The 16,045-nt window shown below is 36.7% G+C and overlaps 1 protein-coding gene across 9 annotated transcripts in view; it reads right to left on the bottom strand.

The window, feature by feature from the left end:
• Positions 1–240: 240 nt before the first annotated feature.
• The window catches only part of dennd4c (DENN/MADD domain containing 4C), a 112,096-nt gene continuing 96,291 nt past the window's right edge, over positions 241–16,045 (bottom strand). For 8 of the 9 annotated variants that reach the window (XM_067399892.1, XM_067399897.1, XM_067399898.1 and 5 more), the window contains 15 exons: positions 15,282–15,398; positions 15,004–15,132; positions 14,547–14,696; positions 12,546–13,651; positions 8,968–9,163; positions 8,727–8,833; positions 8,463–8,638; positions 7,172–7,360; positions 6,160–6,340; positions 5,955–6,065; positions 5,538–5,675; positions 4,773–4,890; positions 4,437–4,590; positions 1,747–1,811; positions 241–1,314 (listed from right to left, as the gene is read on the bottom strand). In XM_067399892.1, the coding sequence (XP_067255993.1) occupies positions 1,178–1,314; positions 1,747–1,811; positions 4,437–4,590; positions 4,773–4,890; positions 5,538–5,675; positions 5,955–6,065; positions 6,160–6,340; positions 7,172–7,360; positions 8,463–8,638; positions 8,727–8,833; positions 8,968–9,163; positions 12,546–13,651; positions 14,547–14,696; positions 15,004–15,132; positions 15,282–15,398 (3,074 nt within the window). In that variant the 3' untranslated portion in view covers positions 241–1,177. The remainder of the gene's footprint in view (positions 1,315–1,746; positions 1,812–4,436; positions 4,591–4,772; positions 4,891–5,537; positions 5,676–5,954; positions 6,066–6,159; positions 6,341–7,171; positions 7,361–8,462; positions 8,639–8,726; positions 8,834–8,967; positions 9,164–12,545; positions 13,652–14,546; positions 14,697–15,003; positions 15,133–15,281; positions 15,399–16,045) is intronic. The other variant, XM_067399894.1, reaches the window with a different exon arrangement.

The raw sequence follows: 16,045 nt of genomic DNA, 5'->3' as shown, positions 1-16,045 counted from the left end.
CCTTTGGATTCACTTGTACAATGGGACCAGAAAAAAAAAAAAAAAGATTTCAATAAAATTAATGGACACTAAATTGCCATAACTAAAGTCATCTAGCAGAAAAAGCAAGTTTAAAAAATATTTTGAGATATAATCTTGTTTGAGGTTCTATGGACATTTTTCTGTGTTAAAGAGTCATTTCTTAATATAGATGATGAAATTCAAATGTCTTTTAATCAAAGCATGTGTATTTATATATATATAAAAAAAAACCCTCTGTGTGTATATGTGCGTGAATGCATTAATAAAGAGTTACTTCATAAATCGTCTCCTCCATTCCGGATGTATTTTACGTTATTTTCCACAATACATTATCCTACATTTAGGTCTAAGGTATGTATTTTTAAAAACAAATCAACAGTTTATCACTATACCATCATATTGATACTACCCTCTGTTTAAGACACTTTCTGGAATGTTCTGGAATTCATCTGATTGTCCTCTCTCACATTGTATCACTTTAAGGTGTGGTCTATCTAATGTACACGCACATACACACTCACACGCACACACAAACCTCTCACCCTGAAACTGAAAGCCCACATTAATATCGAAGGGCTACGTGTTTAAGACACAGAAATCTAGTCAAAGATCTCTCACTTAGAGAAAGGCAACAGAGTTCAAATATCCCAATATAGAAAAATATATATAGATATAAAAACACATGGCGACAATAGAGAACGATAAAGCAACCATTACTGAAAGTGCACATCAAATAAGATCATTGTCACTGACACCTCTCTTCAGAATGCTCTCTTCATATCCACAGATTCCTTCCACAGGTCGGCTGAAGAGAGAAGCTAGAGTGAAAGGCGGTGTAGAGAGACATCTTACAGTGAGATTTTTCATTTTCACTCAGGTCTTTCATTTACTTCCACTGTAGTTTGAAAAGGGCTCACACACAAGTGACAGTGTTCAACATCTGAAGACTGACAGTAAAATGCAGTGTCTACCCGCTGTATGGCCGGTGCCATGACACTCTCAGGAATTTCAGAGCAAAGACGCCAATTTGTTTTTATTCTGGTAGATGATAAAAAAGTACCATTTCAGGTCATGGTGCATATGAAAGAAATTACTGTACAATCCTGTCCCTGACTTTTACAGGGTTTTTACAGTTACTGTGGGTCGGAGGAGCAGATCAGACGAACGGGGCTCCAAAGCACTTGAGGCACCACTGCACACTGTTGCTAGGTGGTCTGTCAATGGGGGATAGGACTTTAAGTTGTTCTGCACTGAGCTCATTGTATGCAAGACGGTATTCACGATTAAATGCTTCTGTGAAGGAAAAACAAAGTAAAAAACAAAAATAGTTAAGAAGTGAATCTCTCAAGGATATGATTCAAGGATAGGAGTTCTATAGGAAAAAATAATTTGCACAAATTAAATCTAGTCCAACAAATAATAGCATGATATATAAATATGTACTAAATATGTATTAAATATGTAAAAAAACAACAAAAAAAATCACATTACATTAATGAGAATTTACATGTCATAAAAACAAATTCTGTTTCAATGCAAAAAAAAATGCATCTCAATGCATCTTAATGGTCCTAAACATATGCTTCATGCAAATGCAACTTTTAACTTTTTTTTTTTAAATGTTCCTGACAGGTTTTGTGAGATTCACCCTATAAGCACTTATTAAATTGTAATGACTGTAGTGAAATCACTTTCATGTGAAATTGAAGAACAGCATTCACTTACCTATATCAATGTTCTCCCTTCCTAAAGCAACAAGTGACAGAAACAAAATTTCCCTATAGATACTCCTGGACATGAAAAGAAGAGTTCATTAGAGCACAAGATATTATTAGACTCGTATATGACAAAATGAGTGCAAATGAGCTAGACCTTGGTGATCACAAACAACAGGGTTATTATTAAGCTGCATATTAATCTTCTTAAGTTTGTGAAAACTCTTGGGATAGTTTTAGCATATTATTGGATATGATTAGATCTTGGTGTACTAGATCTATTACGAAAGATGCTGTTATTGCTGCTGCAGAAGAGCGATAATCTTAGACATGCGTAAGATTCTAGCTCTTTGACTACTGTTACAAGGAAATGATGGCAGTCCTTGGAGTGTGCTTACTTTTTATTGTACAGTGCTAGCCCGTTTAGATTATGTATTCTTCATTATATCAAATCACATCTCTCTCTCTCTCTCTCTATTATATATATATATATAAAAAACTACTCATATTTCTTTACAAGCAAACAGTATATACTCATGCTATAGCATGGGTTTATGTTCCAGCTTTGGAAATTAACAGAAGCTTGTGCCAAACATGTCATCAAAAAGAAAAAAAGAAAAAAAAAACTTTCAAATTCAAGTTTAAGTTCAAGATAATAAAAATCCCCAGCATAAATGAAACTAAATTTATTATGACTGTCACAATTAAAGTGAAATGTCAAAATGCATGAATAGTATTAGATTAGAGGTGAGTCTAGTCACCAGTGATGACGAAATCTGCTGATAACGCCGGAGTAATTCTGTACTCTGACAGATTCTCTAATCATAAAACGTGAAGATATGATGTAATCAAGAGACTGATTTCACACTATAGACAGCTTCAGTGTTTTGGAAGTAAAAAACAAAACAAACAAAACATGATTTTTTTATGAACATATATAAAGTATAACCTCCTCGTGCTAGACTGCTTCATTGATGGTGAACATTCTTTTCTCACTTTCTGTATATAATGTATTCCAAGTTTTAATAAAAATTTTGTTCATCATGCCACTAAGACATTTTTTTATGTATCCTATTAATCAACACTAAGAATTATTATTTCAAAAGTAGTAATCAACAATTGTGTGTCATAATAATGTTTTTTAATTTTATAATTTATATACCTCCTGTAGGCTATTACAATTATGCAAAATTGTGTAATGTAATGCCACATTTAACCCTCTACCGCATGGTGTTGCCATATGGCAACATACTCTTTATGTTCATTTCCTTGCCACCGTCTCTTTAAGAGAACATTCTAGTTTTTTTTATTGGTAAGAGAAGACCTTAATTTAGCCAATGATGTGCTTTGGTTAAGTCACATGACATGCAATTTTTTTCTGTGACGCGATATCTGACAGACTGCCATCTCTTGTCGGTAGTTGCTGAAAGCAAACTAAAACGTCAGTAACAAACAAGGACCTGCCCATGTCACATTCACAAAAAAAAATGTTAACATCATCTCAGGTAAGGTATGATGACATATTCACCACTCAAAAATGTTTTTATGAAATTAGTTTTTGGTAAATCGAGAAAATGTCTGTGTTGCCATATGGCAACACTGCGCAATAATGGAATGGCATTATTATAATAGGTTAGATAGCTAGCAAAGATCAGCTGCAGTCTGTTAAGCTATAACAATAAAAACATTAATGCTAGTGATATAATGTTGATTAGTCGTATGTTAAGGACTGCCGTGGCATTTGTATTATGGATTAAATCAACATCAGAGATCTGCCATCACAGCCATGTATACTGGCCCAGACCTACCACTTTCCTACCATGGTGTCTCAAAAAGGCAGGTGCAAGTGGCTGTAAGTGTATTGTAAGTGTGAAGAGCACCAAATGTGATGTCTACATGTGTCTCACCTTTGTAAAAAAAAAAATGCTTTTTGAAGTTTCATACAGAAAAAAGGTGAAATTTAAAGAATATAAAGCATTATTCAGCAAAAGAGAATGGAAAAACACAAGATGTTGGAAAATAAGTATAAGGTATTGTTTATAATTAATGCTAAAACTTATAATAGCACTAATTGATTCAATACAAACAACATTTCTGAGGAAAAATATGAACTATATACACTTACACTTATTCTAAGTTTTTCCACTACGTTGTTGCCATATGGCAACGTATCATAAAGTACCTTAAAATAATATTTTTTTCCAATTTTATTTTTTTACAGCACTTTAAGTTAATCCATTCTAAGAAAAGAAAAAGAGTCAAATTTTTTTTTTTTTATAGATTTATCATAATGCGTGCGGTAGAGGGTTAAGCAGCTTTAAAAAGTATGTGTAAATAAACATGTCATGTCACATTTGCAGTATAAAGATGACTTTACACTGCAAATAAACTGGTTAAATTTAAGTATTACATACACAACAACACAGATACATTTAATAGGGAAGTCATATAAATTGCCATTATAAAAGGTAAAAATGCCCCTGGAAATGCAGGACCACATCAAACACCAAATAAGACTAATGAAATGTTAAGCAAGCAAACTCATTGGCTGCAGAAGCAACAGAGGTCAGTCAGCCTTGTGCCATGTAGTAAACAATGTGATTGTGTGTAAATTGTTTGTAAATAACCTATCAGTCTGCGCCATCTATAGTTTTATGTCTGAACTAGTCATATATACAAGATATAAAATGCATGTCTAACCTCTGGCGTTTAACTTCCGGGTGTTTCTTGATCTCCCTAAGAAGCATGTTGATGGGGCCGTAAACATCGTTCGTCTGAATGCTGCGTACAATGCTGTTCAGTAGAGTTCGAGTCTCCTGGTGGTCAGTGGGGGCTAGAGTTCCCTTCCTTTGCACTGCATGACAAAGACACTCACATTCACTGTCATACGTAGCCTTATGGCAGTCCATTCATTAGGGTTTTTCTACACTTTTTATCAAGTTTATTTAGATTCTAAAAACCATGACAATGAACATTAATGTGTTGATGCTAATACTGAACAAATAAATCTTCTTAAAGCGCCCCTGCTGTACTCACAGAAGGTCCTCCAGAGCTGATAGAGGGGCTCGGTGGGTTCCTGATGTAAGTTGACATTGTCCCACAGCAACTGCACAAACACCTGCTTACTGTCCTGAGACAGAGATGTCTGCGGCAGCTACGGGAAGAAAACAGAGAGGGGAGCATCACCATGCAGTTCAGTTCATAAAGCAAGTACTGGGCTGAAATACACAAAATGACTCAACAAATATGAGGTATATTTTCATAAAGAGCTGAATGAAAAAGACATGATAGCTCATTCTGGGTTCATTTAATGCCTCACAAATCCGTTTTTAGACCATACAGTGCAAATGCAAACATAAAGAAATGAAACTATGTGTTCATTTTACTTTTTTCCCCTGATTACTTCACTGGTTCATTGCCATTTTCTCTCCTTTTTTCAATTTTACTTTTGCTAAATTGTGACTTAAGGCACAGTCATTAACTCTGTTTATTACAATAGAAGTGGTTTGCCGGTCATATGCTGCAAGACTAGTAAAGAGTAGCAGATTCATGATTTGTTTCAGTTAATTATCCAAAATCATTTGGGTGCATCAAGTATGCAACAATATAAAGTAATAACGAATAAGTAAATAAATTGAAAAAAGGAGTGAAAATGACAATTATTCATTTATGAAGTAACCATAATTTTTTTAAATTATTATTGCATTTGCACTGTATGGTCTGAACTGAATTGTAAAGCATTACACAGACCATTCTGCAGCAGTCAGTAAGAAGACAGCAATGTGAATGAAAGTCAAGTACCTGTACTCCATTGTTGCAGTGTTCAGAGGTAAGGATGAGTCCAGGCAGAATGCTGGGCAGATCTAACCGGCGGAAATACCACACCAAGTTCCAGAAGATAATGGGGTGCTGACTGAGGAACTTATGGGTATAGATTACCTGAGAGATAATGGAAATGGATGAATCAAAGAAAATACATAAAGCCAAGCACATTACAAGACAACAGGCTGTTGTCCTTTGCACATTTGAAGACTTGCTTTCTTGCTTTCTGTCTTGTTGGTACACACTTAACACAACTAGAGGCTTACAGAGGGTTCACTGTGTAAGTTTGCTATGATCTGGAGCTCTCTGCCACAGACTTAAAATGAGAAAGGGAAGCATTTTATGAATGTGATTACTGAACCATCAAAAGGTTATTGTAAATTCATGCTTGAATACCTGATCCCCCTCATTCTCTAACAGTGACTCCAACTCTTTGCGCAGGACCAGTGGACTTAGATACGGCACAGAAACTGGATTTGGGTTGGGCCACTTTTGACCCAAAGTGTCCTGGAACAACAAAATACACAATTAATCAAATAACTATGAGCAATAAGCATGATTCCTGAAATTAAGTATGATTAACTGGACGATGCTCACTCACCGCCACCTCTTGTAGGCTGTTGGGCAGGCTTGTGGTAGATATGCCATGATTGGGTCTTTGGATCAAGTCCAGACTCTGCAGTGGGCCTCCCACACTGTTGCTCCGGGTTAAAGTGTTGCGTTTCTCAACTTGTCTCTCCATGAGACCCAGGGGGTCTGAATGTACTGGCTCTGGTACAAGGCTAGAGTGCAAAGTCATAATTCATAATGTGACCTGAGATTTATGACAAAAACTACTACTCAGTGGAAAATAAATTCTAAATTCCAGCAACAAAACATTTAAGTTGTGGTTAAACAACACATTAATATGTCCAAACTATAAAGTTTACTTCTGTGTAATGCTGAGCTTAGTGTGAGTTTAAAATCAATCAACCAGAATTAATACAATCTGATTTCAGAGTCTGAAATGTTTGTTCCTATGAACCCTATGCGCTGCAATCCGATTCGCATACTTGTTTACATGTGCATTACATGTCTTCTGAACAAAACTTCAGCACATGAGCAGTGCCCAGTTGCCAAGCTTAGAACCAGAGAAAGTCACTGGAGCTTCTGTGAGACTAATAGCCATTTTTGCCTTTATGACATCTCTAAAAAGAAAGCTGACATACTTGTAAAAAGAGGTGTTTTTTAGCAAATATTTAGTAAACATTCAGTCAGACTTAAACATATGCATGTTTGTATTAAGAAAAAAGTATGCAAATATACACATCATGACACTGCACATAGGTGCAAGGTATTTTTTAATCCGATTTCAAAAATAGTCAGACTTGAGCATTTGGATGCTTAATGTTTTCCTGTTGATTGAATTATTTCAGGTCTACACCATCCATTTTAATCTGATCAAAATTTATTTAAGATTTATTTGGGTGCATGTAAATGTAGCTACTATGACTGGTGTTTGGTACAGACTCTTATCTTCTGGTTTCAAAATCAAGCTTTCAATATTTACTCATGGACCAACAAACACAAATTAGGTAAGGTTCATGTTACATTTCAGGATTGTGTTTACATACATCTTTGGGGTTCCACTTTGAGCGACAGGCATCTCAACAGGACCCTTGCTGTCCTCCGGAGATTCTGGAAAGCTCATGAGTTCTGGAGGCTCACTAGGACAGCCCACTTTCACTTCTGAGGAGCCAGAGGTGGCTGGTTGTGTGCTGGAGCTATGGATACTGTCTCCTGATGTGCTTGTCAAGTAGAAACTGTAAATCAAAAATACACAGCGGCTAATATGACTTTCTATTAATCAACATTGCACAGATGTTTATCTGTTACTAAGCACAACTAATAAGGGAATAGTTCACCCAAAAAAATTTGTCATCATTTACTCACCCTCATGTTTTTCCAAACCTGTATGAGTTTCTTTCTTGTTGAACACAAAAGAAGATATTTTGAAGAATGCTGGTAACCAGACAGTTGACGGTAGCCATTGACTTGCATAGTAGGAAAAAAAAAAAAACTATGGAAGTCAATAGCTACCGTCAACTCTCTGATCAACTGTCCAACATTATTCAAAATGTCTTCTTTTGTGTTCAACAGAAGAAAGAAACTCATACAGGTTTAGAAAAACATGAGTGTGAGTAAATGACAGAATTTTATTTTTTCTCCCTTTAACTGTGAAACTTACATTTAAAAACATGAATTGATCACAAAGTCCAGTAAAATGTTTTGTACTTGTGGTGCAAAACACTGAACATATACAGTGAGACATGACTCAATGGTCTAAAAAATTATATAAACTAGGGTTTAGCTATCCTTTTGCCCACTGAACATTATCAGCTGAAAAATTTTATCGTTTTTTTGCAAAAGAGTAAACATGTCAAAAATATAAATCATTACTGTGGTATCAAAGTATGTTTACATTTCCTAGTTGTGAATGCATAATGTGTGTGTGATAAAAATATTAAAAATAGTTTTAAAAAAATGGTAACATTTTACTTAAAAGCCTTCATGTATAATGCATTATAAAGGTATTCATAATGTACGTTAAATGCATTATATCTTTTCATAAATAATTGTACCCAAGGTTAAAACACATTCTAATTGAAATTGGTGGATTGTCATGTGTTTAAATACATTATACTTTTTTTAAAGGTGTGTTTAATGAAAAGATAAGAATTATAATGTGTTATAACTGTGGTTACAATTATTCATGACATGAGATCATACAATGTATTATAAAATGCATAACAAGGCATAATTAATGCATAAAAAAAATGATAAATATATATTTTTTTGTGATTTTAAAATATGTTTGTGCTGTATAGTTCAGCATCAAACTGACCTAAATCTTTAATAACTCACCCTGGTGTAGCGCGCAAGTCATGGAACTCAACATGGAGCAGAGGGAGAAATGAGATTTGACAAAAAGGACAGGTGCAGTTGAGATTGGAGTCGTCAGCTGTCCAGCCCGCCATAATCTCCTCATCATACACCAGAGCCTCACAAGACCGACACTGAGAGCAGCTGGACATTAGAACCTGTCAAAAAGAAACATGAAGTACAATTGTACCACTTTATTCTGAAGTGATGTTGTATTTGAGTATCAGCAGAGGGCGCTGCTCTCACCTCTAAAGCACAATTCTGGTAAATGCTGGAGGTGCTGGCATGATGAGAAGAACTATGTTCAGACCTCTCTGAGTCTGCACCTCTCATTGAGCGACCTGGAGTCAAAGCTGTAAAGAACAAATGCAAAGAGAGAAATGTGTTTCAAATAGAACAACAGGGTCTACTGACTATTAACATGCTGATACATGTATTTTGGAGAGGGCATACAGCATGATGTATGTGTACTGTGTATGAGCCTTACGTGTCGACAGCTGTGCACGGCCGGTATCGCTGCTATCACTGCTGCCGCCCAGGCTGGTATTGCTGTGCGTGAGCCCATTTGAGGCCAGGCTGGGCATCAGGCCTCTGGGTAAAGTGTTCTCTGCTGCTCCCTCTGCAGATAGCAACTGCTCTTCTAGCCTTGCTGGGAAACTATCTCGGGGCTGCGAGTTATCCTCCTGAATCACAGACATCCAAAATATAGTAAAGACTAAACACGTCGAACATTTACAATAAGGAAACACTGGAAATTTTGTTAGATTTTTGTCACAGTACAAATTGGTCTTTAAACATGAACATATACGGTCCTGTTGAATGCTTGATTCTGATTGGTTGACAAATGTTTTAAGGTTTAATTATTTTCAAGTAAACACAAAGCTAATGTAGTTCCAGGCAGGTCTTGAACGCATTACAGTTCCATATCACTTTGCCAAATGATTTCAGTTATTTCAAAAGTCCTTACAGCCTACAACAACTTCAAAAGAACCAAAATTCACGAAGACACTGACCAAACAAATTAGCCAGAGTGTACTTTACTAACTAGGAGATAATTCACACACGCTTAAGCAATCTAGCAATCTGTCTCCAAAAACTGCATTATTCTGCATATCAATTGATTAGGCCTCTGCTACAAATGACGTATTGGAATTAGGAAAAGAGGCTTGGGATGAGATGCGTAAAACATTTGCCCTGCACACAAGAGCGTTTTATGGACTCTAAATGCCTTGAAATAAAACATTTAAACAATGTCTTGTAGTCTGGTAACCGCATTATAAGCAGAATAATTGACTTTGAGCCATTGAAATATTAGAAAAATAATGCACATCCGAGGTGTAACGACCACAACGCTTAGCGTCATGACCGCATTATCATCTCAGGTGTGCATTATTTTTCTAATATTCAATGGCCCGTTGTCAGTTTTTTCCTTATATACAGTGCACAGCATAAATGAGTACACCCCCTCTGAACAAATACAAAAGATGTATTTTCTTTATGATCACTAATACAATTTATGGAAAGATGGCAAAACTAAAATGTATTAAACATATACATAATATATACATAATAAAAACTGAGAAATGCAGAAATGAGTACATCCTAGATTTAATTTAACAAATGTATAATATTCTAGCACTTAGTATGCCCTCCATAATTTTGAATATACTGCTCTGACCCTTCTTGGCACGGAGTGTACAAGTTGTCACATCTGTCCTGTTTAACTCCTGGATGATGAGCTCCTTAAATGCCCTGATCTTTAATGGGGTGTGTTGCTCAACTTGTCTCTACAGAATCCCTCACAGGTGCTAAAGAGTGTTAAGACTGAGTGCAATACATGTCCACAGAAGGCTTCTGACCTTGGGAGAATGCATATCCTCATTGTCATGTTGAAAAAATGCCCAACAATGCAGGGAATGAGGAAAGGGTAACATCTACAGTTTCAAATTTGTGTATTAAATTACACAGTGGTGTGGGAATTCATGACAGCATTGATAAAGCACAACTCCCTCACACCTTCAGCACTCATACATCCCTATATAAGAGCTTTACTACCACTGAACTTTACTGTGGGAACCTTTACTGTGTGAACTCACTGTACTCCTCCTCTAGCAACACTATAACATTTTGGATGCTGTTAGATCCAAAATGAATGATTTGGTCTCATGAGACCAGAGTATTGATTCCCAGAATCTATATTTTGTAAATATGGGGTTTGGAAATGGCTTTATTGTGCTTTGGCTTCAGTATGTAGTTCCAGTGAGAACAACAACCATGCACGTCATTTCTGCAGGCTGCATCTTACTCTGTGAGATAAACAGTCACTCTTTTTATAGCTTTTGCTGGTTTCGAGACACTCACTTGGTATTTCTCCTGCTCTTTGTCTAGCAAAAAAAAAAAAAATCCCTCATTACTAAATGAATACAAAATGAAGGCCTGATTATTTCAGGGGCCTTGTCACAATTCCATTGTTTTTGAATTTCTGTGTTATTTTTGCTATATTTTCACACTTAAAACAATGATTTGGTAATCCTCTTGTACCACTGTCCTTTTTTTGTGCTAAGAAATAAGTCTCCTGACAGTTCTCTCCCAAGTGGTTCTATCGTTGTCAGCATTAAGTCTGAGAATGATTCAGTGGGCTATATAACACTTTTAACTGTAAAGAAATTCTCCTTAATTTTTTTTAGTTAAACATACTTACCTGTTGATCAAACATTGCCTTAAACTTACACCAGAAAATTTTTATTTTGTTTTATTTAGTAACTTTTAGGAGAGTGTACTCATTTTTGCTACACAACATTTTATCACCTTGATAAGAAAATCTTATTTTCCTGAACAATTTTGACATGCTTCTTTGGTAATTGATTAAGAAGACTTGCTGGAACATTATATCTCTAAAGAACCCTAACATGTATTCTAAGTAATTGAGTAATTGCTGACTTTCAAAAGTTTCAGAGGGGGTGTACTCATTTATGCTGTGCGCTGTATATAGATGCCTTTATATTCTGTGAAGAGGGTCCCTCACAAGAGGACTGTCATATTTCAGGTGTGCTACATTTAAGGGGTCATGAATTAAGAAATCAAATTTTCACCTGATCTTTTAAAAAATAAATGGGTCACTGTATAATAAAAACATACTGTAAGTTTCACCTTAAACCTTGAAACTTGCTTGTTAATTCAAAAACATCTTTTATTGAATCCAAGCAACAAAAATTACTCATTCTTCTGCTTCTTGGCTTTTATTACGTAAAAGAAATGAATGCATCACCACAAGATTGCCTGCACATACACAGCTGTCACCAAAGCTCTTGATATAATCAATAATGTTGTCTACACTGCTCAGTGAATATCTTTTTGCATTGTGTTACCACTTCACGAGAGTGCAGAAATCGAGGTGCAATGGCAAGATTCATGCTTTCAACATGCAAAACATGACTGTGTTTGGCTACAAAGTTCAGCATTGCAACCTTTTACCTGGGAGTACATCTAAAAATAATGTTATAATGAACACTTCTCACAATTAGTTAATCTTTGCAGCTATAGTAGTAAAAACGCAGTACAAGTTTTAAGAAGAGTTACACATGTATAATACTTATTTCATATGCAATGATGCTACTTATTTATAGCAGTAGGCATTTATGTTGACGTCTTAAAGGAGACACACCCTTTAAATTGAGTGTTTAAATCAGAGGGTTAAAATCATGGTATAAATTGGTTTTGATGGAAAAATTCTGCTAACATGGAGTGCACCTAAAATTCATGACCCTGTAATAGCGACTGCCCTCAACAAACAGAAGGAAGGAAGGAAGTTGTTGTTTTGACATTTGTTGTTTTAACCTTCTGTCTATCCCTGGCTTTCATTTAAAACATCAAAGAACACCATATATGTTAACCAGTCACAATCAAGAATTCAACAACAGTTTAAGAATGTTACTGAAGCATTGAAGAGGTACTTTGCTGACCTATTTCTTCCTAAAATAAGTTTCCCTCTGTAATGTAGTTGGTATAATTTTGAATCAAGAAAACCTTGATTTTCTAACAACATTTTTTCTTTTGGTCTCTCACCTCATCATCTGAGTAGGAGTAAGCTGAGGCCACTGCATCCCACATCTTACTGGCCACATTGGCTGCCTGCTTCATACCTGACTTAAGCATATCTACTTTTGGCCCCAACAGGAGAGAGTCCATCTTGATGCCTGATATGGAGTTGATAACGGATCCCAGTGAGCTGCTCTGTGATGACTTTACAAGCGCAGTCAGTGATGATGACCTTTGACCTGCAGAACCTGGGGTCTTAGGGGATTTGAATGCGAATGTCTTAGAGCGTGTGACGGCAGGGCTACGTTTTGCTGTTTCCGTTGAACTAGCCACTTTGACCGGGCCGATTGGAAGGCTCGATCTTCTTTCCAAAGACTGCATAACTGCAGGAGAGTCTGGACAGTTAATTGATTCATGGTTTAATCCCTGTTGCAACTCCATGCTGGGAGAGCTACCACTTAGGGGTCTACCACTCATGTACATCTCAATCTCATCTGCAAGATTCCTTGACACCACAGGTGGAAAGGGCCGTGTGGACTCCTGGCTCTGAATGGAGGTTACATCCTCAGATTCGGAGGCAAGGAGTGAGAGAGGATCTGCCCCCACCTCTACATCCTCCCTCTCCACAGCTTTAGAAGAGGAGGAACCAGTGCTTATGGTCCGCCCAACTCCTTCACTCCCCTGGGATGTTGCTGCATCTACGGAATCTTGCTGCTCTCTACTTTTCTCCACTTTCTCTCCTGCAGAACTGAATGCTTTGTGCTCCTTCTTCAGCTTATCTTCATGGTCCTCTTCCTGGAGGGCAGGGCTCAGTGTAGCCTCCATCTTAAACTCTTTAAAGGGAGCGATGGTTGCAAAAGGAGGAGGGGTCAGGCTGCCAGAGAACACGGCTGCGAGGATTTTTGCATCAGCGCCCATGTGATCAGCACTGAGCTCCAGACTGCCCTTCTTCTGTAGCATGCCGGCTTTGGTCTCTGCACTGAAACTGCAGCTGCGCTCCATGAAGGCTTTTACCCTCTGCTGCTGACCAGACTGTGAGACATGTAAATCTGGGATTGCAGAATCATCCTCCACAGGCAGGGTGACATCTTCACTCTTTTTACGGGGCATGAAGAGCTTACCTGTACAAACACCTATTGGAGACATGGAAGACAACAAAAGCAATGGTACTTATTTCATGAAGCCCTAAATAAATGCTAGATTTTGCTTGTCTAGAAAGAAATACCAGTGACTTGCAAAAGTTTTGCATCAATTTAATGCTGCATCAAAAACCCTGTTTACACCTGGTATTAAGATGTGCTTTTGCCAATCGGATCACAAGTGGATGACGCTAAATACAGGTATAAACAGGGTCTAAAACTTTGAGCTTGTCCACCGTTGACCACATCCAGAGGTAGTCAAAAAAGCTTTCGACCGGATTGCTTTCATAGTGTAGATGCTCAAGTGGTTGAATTTGTTTGAACAGCCTACTCTCCACCTACTGACCTAATGTGTAAACATTTTGGGAAGTGCGCTAGCCAAACAGGATTTAAACTTTGTCAGCTGAAGACCCAAGTTTGGTTTGAAGACGAAAAACGTACTAAGCACAATGTTCTCTTACCATTCCCCATTTCTACCATGTGCTCACCTCGATCAGGGTGGTTTTTAGGTGGTTTAGTTTCTGTTATTAGAGCAGGAAAAAAGCCGCTGCTCTCCATGTGTTTTTCCGTCATCTCTGTGTGCATTCATATGTAAATTGTGCAAGCTTATTTTGAACATTAGATTGAAAAATCTAAAAAAAAAACACAAAAAAAATACATTTATCCACCCATAGACCCTCCCCTCAAAGAAATCAGGACAGAAATGGTCGAAAGTGTACAAAAAAAAACAAAAAACAGATTAAAATACCAGGGGTAAAGGGGTGTCTGCCTCATCTACTTGTGATCCGATCGAACAAAATGCTTAAAATCTTAAATACCAGGTGTAAACAGGGCCAAAGAACTACCTAGTCATTAATAATCATATCAGTATACATTTCCAGTGACTGACCAGTTTCTTCCCTGCCTGTAGTGCTGTCAAAGTGGACAGGGATCTCAGTGGACAGTTTAACAATGCTGGCTACAAAAGGTGCCATCTCAGCAGGGCTAGGGGGCTCCGTCACAGCTACAACACTGTCTACAGAACTAGCAATATCATCCCCTTTAAAGAGACAAAAAGAGGAATCTAAGGTTGTGAAAGGAACTGCATTAATGCATGTGATTAAAGCAATATTAAACAACAATAATAAAATATCACCTACAAAACACATTGGTGTCATTTGTATAAACAAGAGTGAAAATGGTATTATAGTACTTCTGTGGCAAGTAATTTTTTTTAAATATGAAATATTAGGTCCATAAAGTGTGGGACAATTTTATTATTTAATTATTGCAAATTTGCATGAACTTCATTGTACTTCCTGTGCATTTTAATTAGCTATATAAAGTACAACAAATCAATTCAGTACCATTTTGGATCCTGGTTGCTTTGCTGTTGCTGGTGTGGCTGGTAGACAGAGGAGCAGAGGTTACAGGTCCATCTGCAAGGTCCTGGGGCAGCTCGTCCTTAGATCCATAACCCTGATCAGACTGACCGGCTTTTGAAATCATAAACACAAAACATACTCAATCTACAATACAAAAAATGGAAATGTAAATAAAATTATATTTAATTTCACGCAAAATACATTTGAATCACACAAGTCTACAGTACCTGTATTATAGTGACTGTTAAAAGCATCCTCACCTATAAGGCTGTGGGAGAAGAGTATGTGTTCCTCTACAATAGGTTCATTTGAGCTGTCTACACTGCCATGACTCAGTCTGTCTCCATCAGCACCTGCTGCTGTACCTGCTGAAAGCTCTGTATGAAAATACACACCATTTCAGAGTCATTTCATAATGATAACAGAAGATCAAATTTAAATAGCCTGCTATCAATTCTTATCGCAAACTTATTTATTAACCAACATCTTCTTGCAAAACAAGTACAAAGTGTAAAAATACATAATGTTTTGATTTATACATAATTTTGTAGTATGACTGCGTTTTTTAAAGCATGACAAGAAGAATAAAGAGAAGAAATGAGAAAAATTAAAAAAAAATAGTAACAATACACTAAAACGAAACCATCAAAACCAATAAACACAGAACAACAACCTTGGATGGGATCAAAATATTAAAAAACGACAAAAAGTTAACCAGCCAAACTATTAAAAAAAAAAAAAATTAAGGAGTGAAAAAAAGAAGAACATTTTTAAAAAAAAGTGTGCTCAAAAACATCCTCCCCATATTTCACTCAGCTTTTTCATTAAGGGTTTCCATTGTTCAACAAACAGACTAATTTTGAGTCTTAAACTACATTATTTTTTCCATCCCATAGATTTCCCTCGCTGTCCGTAAGCATTCCTCAAGTGTCGGTGGCACTTTCTGGATCTATTTAATTGTGATGTTCTTCTTTGTGGCAACTAGGAGTATTCATAGGAGGTACCTTTTCTTCTTGCTTTTTAT

The sequence above is a fragment of the Chanodichthys erythropterus genome, chromosome 11, assembly GCF_024489055.1.
Source record: "Chanodichthys erythropterus isolate Z2021 chromosome 11, ASM2448905v1, whole genome shotgun sequence".
In the NCBI taxonomy this organism is placed as follows: domain Eukaryota; kingdom Metazoa; phylum Chordata; class Actinopteri; order Cypriniformes; family Xenocyprididae; genus Chanodichthys; species Chanodichthys erythropterus.
This window is presented reverse-complemented; position numbering and strand designations above follow the sequence as displayed.